The sequence below is a fragment of the Suricata suricatta genome, chromosome 2 (assembly GCF_006229205.1).
Source record: "Suricata suricatta isolate VVHF042 chromosome 2, meerkat_22Aug2017_6uvM2_HiC, whole genome shotgun sequence".
Taxonomy (NCBI): domain Eukaryota; kingdom Metazoa; phylum Chordata; class Mammalia; order Carnivora; family Herpestidae; genus Suricata; species Suricata suricatta.
Window position 1 is genome coordinate 64,379,297 of NC_043701.1, and position 15,155 is coordinate 64,394,451.

At 35.2% G+C, this 15,155-nt stretch overlaps 1 protein-coding gene across 1 annotated transcript in view; it reads left to right on the forward strand.

Annotated features, from left to right (window-relative positions):
• Positions 1-15,155, forward strand: part of RELN (reelin) — a 495,668-nt gene that overhangs the window by 332,710 nt on the left and 147,803 nt on the right. Inside the window, exons 18-20 of the mRNA XM_029918775.1 lie at positions 4,053-4,286; positions 4,951-5,112; positions 10,145-10,381. Of these exons, the coding sequence (XP_029774635.1) occupies positions 4,053-4,286; positions 4,951-5,112; positions 10,145-10,381 (633 nt within the window). The remainder of the gene's footprint in view (positions 1-4,052; positions 4,287-4,950; positions 5,113-10,144; positions 10,382-15,155) is intronic.

The window sequence follows — 15,155 nt, forward strand, 5'->3', positions numbered from 1 at the left end:
GGAGATTCCCGAAACCACAGACAATCTTGGTTATACAGCTAAGTTTTCAGCAACTGACAATCTAGTTTGTTTCTTCTTGTCCTCCAAACAAAGAGTAATAACTAATTAATGAAGAACTCATAAAAGGGATTTCTACCTGATCATTTGGAAATTATGTGTATGAGGCAAGACACTTGTCAGCACCGACACTAGAGGGTCATGTTAACTTTTTAACTATGTTGCAGTGAATTTAATTAACAAAGAAATCACTCTGCATAATACAAATGTTTTAGAAAGTATTAAAGAATTGGAAAGTTCCTATTTGTATTTCAAAAGTGAAGGGGCACCTGTTGGCTCAGTCGGCTAGGCATCCAACTCTTCATTTTGCCTCACAGTTCATCATCTCACAGTTCATGGGTTCAAGCCCTTCACTGGGCTCTCTGCTGTCAGCGCAGAGCCTGCTTGGGAGTTTTTCTCCCTGTCTCTCTGCCCCTCTCCCACTCAGTTTCTCTCTCTCTTTCTCAAAATAAATGAATAAACTTTTAAAAAATTATAAAAATAACAGTGAATATGCATCTCTGTGCTTTTGAATAAAATGACCAACTCCCACCCAAAAATACTGACTCAGTACATCTGTGAAGCATTATCTGGTGTTTTCTTCAAGTTATTATCTTCACCTGTCGTCCATATCCAGGCTATCCTCTCGTTAAGTGCATTTCAAATAAAAGGAACACAAAAATGCCAGACATCTTTGTATTTCCTGGAAGTTGTCCTGAAAAGTTCTGAAAAACAAACTATCTGAAATAACAACTGCTTTTATTAATGAAAATAGAAAGTGTCATTTCGCTGATCTATAATTACTATAGTTCTACTTCATACTTCATTTTTTGTGTGCAGTATCCTGTTAGCATTCAGTGGTTTTATTAAGGCATCCACCTGTGTCACTCATGATAGATGCAAACAGAGATCTGAATGGCCATCTTGTGCCTTTGGGCAGTGTTCTTTTTTGACACTGTCCATCATTTTGAATAATCATGGCCTTTTCCTCCTTCTGAGGTTTTGCAGAATATTTTCACCAGTTGGAACCTGAGTTTTTTCCCCCTATTTCTGATAATGTTTTACATAATACTCATTGGTTTTTTTTCATCTGTGGCTGCGCTAAATGTTTGACTACTACATCCTTTTTTTAAAAAAATTTTAATGTTTATTTTTGAGAGAAAAAGAGACAGCGTGAATGGGAGAAGGAGAGAGAGAGAAAGAAAGAGAATTCAAAGCAGGCTGCAGGCACTGAGCTGTCTGCACAGAGCCCCATGCGGGGCTCGAACTCCCAAACTGGGAGATCATGACCTGAGCCAAAGTCATACACTCAACCAACTGAGCCACCCATGGACCCTAACTAATACATCCTCTAATATTCCTGCAATATATGCTTTATCAAGCATGAGCAAAATTGCGTAGAAAAGGAATTTATATTCAATACCATTTATTTCTCTTAAATGGTAAAATAGGCTTGAATTTGAGGCATATGCAGTTTTGTTTCTCTTCCCACTTTGCTCATCACTGCCGTTACTTGCTATCAGGATTCTGCCTCTCCTGCTGCCTCACATATTCTTTGCCTATGCTTAATACCCACGCCTGAGTTTCTAAACTGATAAGTCTTTCTCCTGATAAACCCACCCCTGTTAGAGGTGCTAGTGAGAAAGGCAGAAGGCCTTATCTTTTTATGTTGACATACAAGGTGACCATATGGTACACCTAAGGATGAGTAGAAGAACCAGCAGGGGATATATTTGGAGTCAGGAGAGCCTCATGCCATTCCTGACACCTCCTGACTATTACCCTACTGTTTCACTGCAAAACAAAGGCTACAAATGTATCTTTAATATATGAATGGAATCCTTATCAACATTTAATCTCAATTATATGACTTTTGACTAAAAGTACACTTCGAAAACCACTAACTGGGAACTGGCTCCAATATGAGTCTTCTCTAAATGATCATCACCAAGAAGACACATTTAAGATACACAGAAATACATTTGCCCTGAAATGCCATGGTAAACTACATTTAGTTTACTAATGTCAAAATGTGTCTTCTTTAGCTAATTGTTTTATCCTTCTTGAAACTACTTGGCTATTCACAGTCTAAGTCAATGAGATAACATGAGAAAGAAGCAAACTGTATGAGACTTACTTACATGCTCCATAAATACTGGTTTTCTTTCCCAATCCCATCATAATGCTAAGTCAACCTTCAGACATCATGCTGTAGTTCTTGTCATTTTAGGGTCCAACTTCCTTTCTAATATGATGATGACTATAAACCTTCTCCCTCAGAATATCCAGTACACATATGATAACACTAGTGCTAAAGAAGTAGTTTTCAGGGGCACCTAGGTGGCTCAGTCAGTTAAGCATCTAACTTTGGCTCAGGTCGTGGTCTTATGGTTTGTGGGTCCAAGCCCCATGTTGTGCTCTATGCTGATACCTTGGAGCCTGGAGTCTGCTTCAGATTCTGTGCCTCTTTCTCTTTCCCCCTACCCTGTTTGCGTTCTCTGTCTCTTTCAAAAATAAATAAACATTAAAAATTTTTTTAAAAAAGAAGCAGTTTTCAAAGTTATGCCATAATACCACTTCATTGGTTCTACACTGCTTTATAAATGCTTCCAGTTTTAGGTAGTTTGGAATGCTGAGATGAGTACTCCTCACCCCACCCAAAAAAGACACCAGTCTTATTTTATAATGGGTGACATAGTATATATAAAATAAATAGTACAATAAAAAATAAAGAACTTAAAACTAATTCCTGATATGTAAATAAATGCCTTAAAATATAAGAGGTTTCCAATATTCAACTAGTGAGTTATCTGCAATGAGTTTTCTAATATAAATATAGTAGGAGGCATGGGGCCTGTGTGGCTCAGTTTGTTAAGTGTCCAACTTCAGCTTAGGTCATGACCTTGTGGTCCATGAGTTCAGGCCCCGTGTCAGTCTCTGTTCTGACAGCTCAGAGCTTGAGCCTGCTTCAGATTCTCTGTGTGTGTCTCTCTCTCTGCCCCTTCCCCACCCACTCTGTCTCAAAAATAAATAAACATTAACATTAAACATTAAATAAACATTAATATTAAACATTAAAAATACTTTAAATATATATATACATATATATGTATATGTACACATATAGTAGGTGGCAAGTTGTTGTGTGGGGTTTGTTCTGATTTATTTTTCTTTTTCTTGAAGCACTACTAATTTGGGATTCCACTGTGAGGCAACACAGTTCTGTGAAGGACAGGTGTTCACATTCCCTTTATAAGTTTGAAATAAAGATAGATTTATTTTCCAATCTTTTCCAAATATTTCAAACAATTTCTATCACAAACATAATGTGTACTTTTACATTTGTTCTTTTTAAAAATTTTTTTGTTTTATTTATTTTTGAGAGAGAGAGAGAGAGACCGACTGACCGTGAGCAGGGGAGGGTCGGAAAGAGGGAGATGCAGAATCTAAAGACAGGCTTCAGGCTCTGAGCTAGCTGTCAGCACAGAGCCTGATGCAGGGCTCAAACCCACAAACTGCGAGATCATGACCTGAGCCAAAGCTGGACGCCCAACTGACTGAGCCACTCAGGTGCCCCTACATCTATTCTTAGAGGAAATTTATTCTAGATATCTTTGGAAGTATTTTTATGTGTCTTTTACAAATTTCATGAACATCATTATGAATAAAATTATATCTATGATATAATACAACTTTTACAAAGATTTTACATTGGAAATGTGCACAAATATAGATGCAGTCACAGATAAGTCCCTAGCATTGGTTAAAGATGCGTGCTGAATTATTGTTTGATCAACAGCTTTTTATAGCATGGCTGTGCATAGACTATATTCTTCTGGAATATTTCAGTCAATCACCTTTATCAAGTCTTCAGATTCAGTATTTTCTAGAGACTAATGAGCCTCACCTACCAGTCAGTCAAATGCTGGCCCCTGAACTTCCTCTTCCTTGAATTAGATTCATGGATCCCTGAAAGGACCAACAGCTTAAGATTTTATTTGTGATATCTGTTTCAGATGTGACCCTGGATTTTCTGGTCCAGCCTGTGAGATGGCATCCCAGACATTCCCAATGTTTATTTCTGAAAGCTTCGGCAGTTCCAGGCTTTCCTCTTACCATAACTTTTACTCTATCCGTGGTGCTGAAGTCAGCTTTGGTTGTGGTGTCTTGGCCAGTGGTAAGGCCTTGGTTTTCAACAAAGATGGGAGGCGTCAGCTAATTACATCTTTCCTTGACAGCTCACAGTCCAGGTGAGTTAAGGCAGGGTGGAATACATATAGAAACCAGATGCTAATGATTGAATTTAGATTTATTTTCCTTTTTTCTTTCTTTTTTGCTAATATGTACATCTTTTGACTTTCAACCGAGAGGGAGCTTACAGTTAGTTTATGTAGAGTTAATTTGCCCTAGTTTTTAATAAATTAAAAGGCTTACTGATGACTTTAAGATACTAATGACTGACTAGATTTTTAAACATATGAAATGTTAGCATCAAAACTGTGTTCTTAAGCCAAGGGCTAGTAAATTATTTATGTAGTTTTATTTATTTGACAGCTTGCAGAGGCTGATTAGATTTATTCTACATCTTCCCTTCCCCCAGTGCCTAATAAATAATGCAGTAAAGGAATGATTGGCATTTTAAGTGTATGTACACAAGTACATCATATACAAGTATATATAAACATATACTCATATTTGCATGGATATATCTGCCTATAAATGTGCATTGACCTCATCTTCTACACTTACTCTTGTATCTCATAGTAAAATTACTTGCATTTTATAAGAGATGATTGGAAACGTGCAGCTTTTGAGTAATTCATTTAAATTTGTTTGAAATTCTTCGTAAGCCAAAATGAACATTATGATTAAAAGTGTTTATGCATGCCCTAATTATAGACAATTCATGTCTAGGTTTCTCCAGTTCACACTGAGGCTGGGGAGCAAGTCTGTTCTGAGCACATGCAAAGCCCCCGACCAGCCTGGTGAAGGAGTTTTATTGCATTATTCTTATGATAATGGGATCACTTGGAAACTCTTGGAGCACTATTCATATCTCAACTATCATGAGCCCAGGTATGTTGGAAAGCGTTTGGAAAAATGATTAGAGTGATATCTCCTTCCTGGGGAAATCATAAGTCAACTGGTGTAAGATCAGATATTTTTCCATTGAGAGATGGTGAGGACAAAGATTGATGTGTCTTGTAATAAGAAACTAGCAAGCCACATTCTTCTATTTCATTTGTCCCACTGATTTCTGATAATTTGAAGAAATTTATTCTCATATTCTGAAATGTACATCTAAGGGAAATGTTTTGATGCCTAGGAAAGAGAAAAATAGCCAATACTATTTTCCTTATTCAACTATACTGCGGCCTATTAGATAATGACTTTGATATGGTACTAAATTGTAAATTCTGTTATAACTATTTGTTAATAGTACATTATAAAATGTTATAATAAATTATATGAGGCAGTAATTCATAAAATCTGATAACCAGTATATATCTAAAGTTTGCATGTAATATGATTAAGTAATGAGTATTAATAAATTTTTCTAGCATATATAGAGCCCCTGGCAAAGATTGAAGGGTGAGGATATTCTTAAAGTTCTTTCTTCAGGCCACTTCTGTTTCTCTTTAGCTTAATAGTGCAATTGTGAGATTTAAGTTTTACTTGAAGCAGAGCCATCCTTTGATGTTGGCAGAATAGTAATCACCATTGGTGGTACAATTTTAGCAATACTCAAATGAGTCCTCTCTCCCTTTCTATGATAGTATTGACTTTACTCAATTTACTCTGAAATTGTTTTAGAAATTGCACAAGAGGAGGATGGGAAAATTAAAATACCATTAGAAGAGGTAAGACTGTGGCCTCAGAATTAACACCATTTGCCTTCCTGGAAGTACATTTTGATCACAGGGAAATATGAAAGAGAGCAAGGACTTTGGGCACTGAGGTTTGCATTGGCACCATGACAAAAAGACAGAGGCACTGATTATAGAGTTTATTTACTTAAAAACGTTGCCTAGAGCAGTCCCTACATTTAAGTCTTTGTAAATAAATGAGAACTTTAATTTTCATAGAAAAGAAAGTAGCTTGTAACAGATAAGAGTTAACAACTGTTATGAGGTACAATTATTTACATTATAAAATTTCTTTTTATTTTTTTTATTTTTTTTAATGTTTTATTTATTTTTAATACAGAGAGAGACAGAGCATGAGAGGGGGAGAGGCAGAGAGAGAAGGAGACACAGAACTGGAAGCAGGCTCCAGGCTCTAAGCTAGCTGTTAGCACAGAGCCTGACGCGGGGCTCGGACCCATGAACGTGAGATCTGACCTGAGCCGAAGTCGGAGGCTTAACCGAATGAGCCACCCAGGCGCCCCAACATTATAAAATTTTAAGAATACATCAGAATGTTCCCTGTAAAAGTAAATGAAAGGCTAACCTCAACTTTCTCAAATAATATGCATACCAAAAACATACTTCATAGACTCCCATAGAAAACATTAAAAGACAAATGAAAATCAAGGTGATAATAATAATGAAAGCAGGACAAAAATATCACTGTCCTAAGTTAACTTGGCCTAAAACACAATTTTTTCTAACAAAGATGGACAGCTCCAAAATTCAATAATCAATCTTTATCATGAAATTTAATTAATCTTTGTTGATATGAAAAATAATTACACATTAAATGTGCTATTGCAAAGGTGTATTTAATCTTGCCTGCCATTTGACAGCAACATTTTTCTTCTAAGTAGAATCACCATGGCTTTTCAGAACTAAGTATGTGCATAGCTTGAAAGATTAAGATCCTATTGGAGATGGTTTTTTTAAAGGGAACATGGTAGAGGTGTCAAGAACACTTTTATTGTCTATTATATGTACGTCTGTCCATGAGACTCCTTCTCCATCCCCTTCTTTCTTACAAATATTCATAAAAGTGACACAGCAGAAGTAGAATTTGATCTATTCTGGATACTAAATTATTTTTTGTATGGTAAATAATACAAACCATGTAAATTCTTCATAAGAGAGTTAAATATGTCTTGATGCCTTTAGCCATTTACTGTATTTTCTTCAGTATAAATTGTTGCCTGTAACTGCTGTCAGTTCCATATTGTCCCTTCCTGCCATGGCTGTTCCAGAATGAAGTATGACCCATAAATCAGATATGCTAGTTAGCTAACTATTATAACTTCTAGCTGATTTCTAATTTGTTTGCTTATGAGTCGCTCAGTAAACAAAAGAACTCTATCTGCTTTCTATTTATAAAATTTCAAGCCTGTTCATCTATCTGTTAATCTTTTAACTTAAACTGATGAAGTCATGAACTAATTGGCATTTTTAATGTAAAACATTATATCACTTCTGAACCTAAAATTATTCTAGGTTTTTCTTAATTATAGGACTTGTTTCTTATTCTAAAATTTTTATAAAGCCTATTTTTATTTTATTTTTGTTTTGATTGCTGTATTTGATTACAAAGAAATCTATGAGATTAGTATCCACCCCACAAGGAAGAATGATACAGAAAGTTGACCCAAATCCCTGGGTTCCAATCTAGGAAAATCCTGATCAAATGGCTCCATAGCTATTTACAAGCAGCTGCTGCTGAATCATGGAAACAGAGGTTCGCACCCCACCCCGTGAGAGGAAGTAAATGTTAAGAGAACATGCTTGAGAGCCATGCTGCCTCGGTCCAGCTCGTGCATGGCCACTGAAAAGCTGCTTAACATTAGAATATTTCATCTTTTTGTGTCTCAGTATTCAAATTTCTATTAGGGTATAGTGACAACGTATACTTTATTTATGCAGCAAGAATTTGTTGAGTTTTTGTTGTGTGCCAGATACTATTCTAGATGCTAAGACACAATAGTGAAAAACCAAAAATGTCTGTGACTTAGGCATAATGAAAAATATTCCAACTTAACAGATGAAGGTGCTGAGGAACATAGAAGTTGAGTACCTTCCCTGCAGCTGTGACGTTATTAACTGTTAAGTGTCAGAGTGGGGACTTTGTAGTCTTAATGTTATTGCCAAGGAAAATATTGGTCATTTCACTTACTGTTATCACACACACATATATATATGCACTGAAATAAGGAAATAAAGAAAAATAAACTTTAAAGTTCCCTGAAAATTTCTACTTTTCAGTTTTTTGGGTTTTTTTTTAAAGAAAGAGTGTGCACACACATAAGTTGGGGAAAGGGGAGAGAGGGAGGGAGGGAGAGAGAGAGAGAGAGAGAGAGAGAGAGAGAGAGAGAATGAATCCCAACCAGGCTCCGTGCTCAGCACAGAGTCTGACATAAGTCTTGATTCCACTATCCTGGGATCATGACCTGACCTAAAATCAAGAGTTGAACAGTTGGGGCACCTGGGTGGTTCAGTCCGTTAAGCGTCTGACTTTGGCTCAGACCATGATCTCACAGTCCGTGGGTTTGAGCCCTATGTGGGGCTCTGTGCTGACAGCTCAGAGCCTGGAGCCTGCTTCACATTCTGTGTCTTCCTCTCTCTTTCCTCCTCCCTCACTTGTTCTCTGTCTCTGTCTCTCAAAATAAAACAAAGACATAAAATAAATTTAAAACAAAAAGTTGAACACTCAACTGAGTCACCCACCCACTCCACAGTTTTTAAATTATATTTATAATTATATTTAAAGTATATTTGTTTTCATCAGAAACTGATGAAATAGTAACTGCTTTTAAAATTATTATTATAAAAGAAAAGTATAATTTTCTAATACCATGATGATCAAATTAAATAATGTATGATGTTTTCGTTGTTCAGCCAGTTTGAATATAATTTATTAATTACTTTACATATTTACGTATTTGATATGTTAATGTAGATAAATATACTTATTTAACTACTTAATAAATATTTAGAAATTAAAGGGAAAATTACTAAAATACCCAATTTAAATTTTACTCTTTTCTTCTAGTAAATTCACATTGTTAAAAAAAATTAATGGATTTAAAGTATTGAAAACCATAAGTATTTTAAAATATTTAACAATCACAAAAGTTGTTGCTGTGTCTTTTTCATTTAAGCATTATTTTTAAATGTATATTTCTGTATTTCAATAATGATTTTTCCTTATATAAAACGTATGCTTTCTCCCATTGCAAAGAATTCTGCCAGATTTTCACTTGTCATTTATATAATTAACAGTGATGAAAATCATATTATTCTATCCCATATTTCCATATACAAATGACTTACTTATTTTTAATAACTCTATATAAAAAAAGTACATTTCCACGGGTTTAACATTTCTTGACACAGTAAGAATAAGCATCATACAATTATGAAAATCAGTCTAATTTCTAATTCAATCCAGCCTTAGACTGGAGTTTTTAAATAATTTGTTTCTCTAAGTTATCCAACTAGTCACCTGTCTTAGGGAGCTTTCCTTTGCTCACTAGGAAAAAGACAGTCCCTTTAGCGTGTTTACCGCGGGTGCCTCTCCTGGTGTTTAATTGTACATTGATGGAGACAAATGTTCCATTTGCCATTTGCTTCACGTCTCACCTTGTGTATGGATGTGAGCGGCATGGTACTGTGATTTATGGAGCCTTCAAGCAGATGTCGTTACACTGGCAATTAATGTATGGTTCCCGCTGCTGTGTACAGTAATTGCTCCTGGAAATTAGATATTATTCTTAATTTTCTTCCCCATTTGTCACATATAGGTTTGTTGGCATAGCCACCATGACACAGCAAGTCACCTCATACACTGTGTTCAACTGATGGGAATTAGGAAGTGCCACAGTTCCCACCAACCCCAAACTGTAATATGTGTAACAAGATGCCCAAACTCCTTTTTCAGACTTAAGACAAATCCCGCCACTTTGACAACAACTGTGTTTTATCGAGTTAGCTTTTCTGAAAGTATATGAGTGCAAGCAGTCACATTTTTTGATGTGTTTGGAAGGCTTTGTTTGAGTCAGACAGGAAATTGGAAATCTCAGAAGAGTGCTTATAATAGTGGGAGAACTATTTTTTTAATGCTATACCATGGGGAAAAATATGCTGTTATGAAAGTTTGTATTTTAAGATATCAAAGTAATATGAATTTTTACTTTTATTTATTTTTTTAGAATAATCTCCGTAGAGTTACCAGATGATGCAAGACAGTTTGGAGTCCAGTTCAGATGGTGGCAACCATATCATTCTTCCCAGGGAGAAGATGTGTGGGCCATTGATGAAATTATTATGACATCTGTCCTTTTCAACAGCATTAGCCTTGACTTTACCAATCTTGTGGAGGTCACTCAATCGCTGGGATTCTACCTTGGAAATGTTCAGCCATACTGTGGCCACGACTGGACACTTTGGTAAGAATTTCATCTCTGCTGTTGTTATACTTCATATTAAGGATTGGAACACAAGAATGATCATCTAGTTCTCCCAGCACTTAGTCATTTGCTGACAAATATTTACTGAATACAAACCATTTCAAAAGTCATTATTATGCTTACAGGTATGATATCTTGGGAAGCAGGACTGAAAACAAAATACGGATAGATTTAATTATATGTAAAATTTCATTGTAGTTATTAATCTCAAACTTTTACTTCCCACAGTTATATCTAAAACTTTCTTCAAAAAATGTTAATAACCAAAATGACTACCATATTGCCCCTTCATTGAGGCCCACCATGAGCATGGTAAAATGTGAAATCACTGTAATGACTATTTTAATAAAATTTCTCATAAGTAGTTCTGTTTTCATGCTGTCTTATATAAAGTCCAGGAGGTCTTTTCATCTCTGATTTATTAACTAAGATCTCCTTTTAAATCCATCTTATCAAGCAGTATGGGACTAGTAACTCATATAGTTAATGTTGTTGGGGTTTCAGGATTCTTGGATATCCTGTCATGATACCTTTCCATCTTAGATTTAACCTCCCTGTAGTCAAATGCAAGCTTAATTATACAATAAGCAGTAAATAAGTAAGTTGAACTGTGATTAGTTCTTCAAGAACATCAGTAGGATGACACAGTAGTGAGTAACTGGAGTCAGGAGGTTGCTACGTAAGGTACAAAGGAGGAGACTATGTTCAGATAGTTCAGATGGTGGATATGGTATATCCCACTGATTAGAATATAGAAGAAAAAGGAAATTTTAGCCACATGATGATCTGATAGAAGAACATTCCAACTACAAGAAAATTTTCAGTGCAATAACTCCAGAAGTGAGAGTGACTGTGGCATATTCAAGGACTAGGGAGCCCAGGGAGGGAGGGAGCAAAGGTGAGGAATATACACCAAGAGTTGTGCAGAGGCCCGATTTTATAGGGCTTCCAGGCCCAGGGGCTCTAGATAAAAACTCAAGTCTACATAATTCCAAAACCCACAGCCTATACCAGTGTGCATATTGCCCCTCTCTGGGTCCCTTTGGGACTTTAAACATGATTGAGGAATAATTTTCTAAGAGAGTTTTACTTTCTATGGAGTCATGGTCAGACCAATTTAATTTCTCCAAACGAATCTCACCGAAAGCTCTTCACTGCACTTGTCTCCAGAGAGTATATCATAAATGACCCATTGGTGACCTTATCGTAATGAGAGGTAAATTTTACACACCATTGCACAGAAAATTACCTTTGATGGGAATTGTGCATGGACCTCACATCTCATACACAGCAGGCTAAAATTCTAGCATCAAAATGACAGCTAATGGAATGGAAGTACAGCTGGTCACTTTTGCTGCAAGCACTGTGGAACTAGATGGAATGAAATTTCTATGTGGCAAAGTATGAAAGGTTATATTATGTGTTTTCTATTTGATACTCTCCGATGCTGGTTTTTATGGACATTCTTCCTTAGTCCTAGAGCCTTCACAGAAAAAAAAAGGGCTAATGTCAAATAAGAAGATGCAAAGATATAAACCAAAAGGAGATTTCTTAGAATTATATGTGTCTGAAAATTTAAATCAACTTGAATTAACAGCAGTGCAAATCGGTCATATAGCATAAAACATGTTCTCCAAGATTTGTGTAGTAGGTTTTTTTCTCCAGCACTTTTAATACAACAAAGAGTCGTATCAGGAATGCAAGTCCTGTATCATGTTTATTTTCATAAATAGTTAACATCTGCTCAAATAAACCCCAAAGTTGCTGAGCATTTTAATTTAACACTTGGGTTGAATGCATGATAACAGCAATTTAATTTCTGTGCTTTGATCAAAACCCTAAGAACAATATCCTTTCACACAAGTCTGATGAATATTCTTAACCCACCACTGCTTTTATTGGTGGAGATACATTTACTTTGTGAAAATACAATCACAGTAATTCTAGAAAACCATAAAAAATATAAATAATTGTACAATCCCCACGGGCACCTTAAGCAGCACCGTGGGAGTTTTATTAACAACCACATGTGAGCAATCAGATTTGACTTTCTGATCTTTTCTGAAACGCAAAGGAGTTGTCTTGCTTATGAAACAACAGAGTACACTCTGGTAGTGATAATGAGACTAGAGAAATACATTAACTACTTTAATAAGGACATGAAAAATTCTCACTGCTCATTAAAATGAAACAACATGGAAAATCTCAAACTGTTTCCATTTTCCTAGCCAATGAGTCAGAATAAAGCCCCCTTTAATGACGCGTTGTTTTCTCTCTGCTGCTATATATTGTTCAAGTTCAAAATGAACTCACTTTGGCAATGTTTTTCAAAAACACTTGTTACAGTGTTGAAATTCAAGTGACGGTATTGACCAACTATTTATCCTAACTTCTGGTCCTAAAATGTTATAATTTTACTGTAAAACCTTAGGAGCATATTACCATATTAAGTAAACCTCCTTTGAACATGTTCAGGTAGGTAGCCTCTACCCTTCAATGACCTTGTTTCTCTCAAGGGAAATTTTGAAATGTATACATGTTCTTTACAAATAGCTGGTGTTAAATTAATTATTGTTGGCTTTTCCCAGCTGTGAGTTCATTTGGTTCTCATTTTCTAACTCATGACTTTCCATGTGCGTGGATTGTTGCTGCTGAGTATTCTCTAAGGAAAACTTGGACAATTGCTTTTTCGTTAGAAGAATTACAGTCAATATGTTATAAATCACTTTACTGTGTGTCATCGTGCAGCACTTTTTTCCATAGGGAAATGAATTGCTTTTAATTATTTGTAGTACTTTCATTTCTTCCATGCATAGTGTCTGCTATCAGAACCTCTATCTGCTTTATGTTCTAAGAATAGCCTTTAAAATCTCTTAGATATACTTTAAGGTCACTAAGGAGATAATTTTAATAGAGATTGATTAAAGATTATCCAACTAATACTATTAGTGACATTACCAAGGGACATTGACATTCCTCTGTCTTATCTAATAGACTGGTGAGGTATACAGGGGGTAAGGACATTGCTGTCATACATTTTGACACCAAAACATATACAACCACAAGGGATGGTTTTCATAGCATATTAGAATTGGCAGTTGGTTTTAGTAGCAGAGATAAAGAGTTTTCCAGACAAGCAAAAGCTGAAGGAGTTTAGGGGTGCCTTGCTGGCTCAGTCAATAGAGTGTGAGACTCTTACTCTCAGGGTTATGAGTTCAAACCCCACATTAAGTGTGGAGCCTAATTAAAAATAAAAAATAAAAAACTGAAGGAGTTCAGCACCACGAGGCAGGCCTTACAAGACATATTAAAGGATATTTTGAAAACTGAAGTAAGAGGGCACTAATTAGTAACAAAAATCTTTGAAAGTAAAAATCTCATCGATAAACATAGGTATATGGTTAAAATCAGAATACTCCAATGTTATAATGGTGGTAGTTAAATCATTTATAAACCTAGAATGAAGATTAAAAGACAAAAGTAGCAAAAATAACTATATAATAATTTGTTAATGGATACTCAAGATAAAAAGGTGCAAATTATAACATCAAAAATATAAAATGTGGGTAGAGGGAGTAAAAATGTGGAGCTCTCTAGTATGCATTCAAACCTAAGTTGTTATCAGCTTAAAATAGACTGTTAACAAATATAAGATACTTTATGTAAGCCTTATGGTACCAACAAGGCAAAAAACCTGTATAGTAAATACACAAAAGAGAGAGAGAAAGGAATCTAAGCATACCTTTACAGAAAATTACCAAATCACAAAGGAAAAGAGTAAGAGAAAAAACAAACTAATGAATTAAAAATAGCCAGAAAACAATTAATAAATGGCAATAATAAGTCCATACTTATCAATAATTACCTTAAATGTAAATGGATTAAATGCTGCAATCAAATGACATTGAGTGGCTGATTGAATAAAAAAATAAGATCCAACTATATGCTGCCTACAGGAGACTCATTTTAGCTTTGGGACCACACACAGACTGAAAGTGAAGGGATGGAAAAGATATTCCATACATTTACAAAAGAAAACAGGGTTTGCTATACTTATATCAGACAAAATATGCTTTAGGGGAAAAACAGTAGTAAGAGGCAGAGGGTCAATCCAAAAAGTAGATATAACATTGGTAAATATGTATGTGACCAGGATAGGAGGACCTAAATGCTTAAAGCAAATATTAACCAACGTGAAAGAAGAAATAAATAACAGTAATAATTGAGGACTTAAATAACCCACTTTCAACAATGGATAAAGCATCCAGACAAAATGTCAATAAGAAAACATTGAATTTAAAAGACACATTAGACTAGATGGACTTAACAGATATTTACAGAACATTCCTTCCCAAAGCAAAGAATACATATTCTTATCAAGCACAAACAAAATATTCACCAAGATAGATTATATGCTAGGCCACAAAACAGGTCTTAATAAATTTAACAAGATTGAAATCACATCAAGCAACTCTCTCTACCACAATGGTTTGGCACTAGAAATCAATTGCAAGGAGAAAATTAAAAAATTCATATTTGTGGACATTAAATAACAATCAATGGGTCAAGAAGATCAAAAGAAAAATTTAAAAATATCTTGAGACAAATGAAAATGGAATTATAACATACTAAAATGTATGAGATGCAGCAAAAAGCAGTGCAAAAAAAATTCATAGCAATAAATTCTTACATTAAGAAACAAGAATGATCTCAGGTAAACAACCTAACTTACACTTCAAAGAAGTAGGTGAAA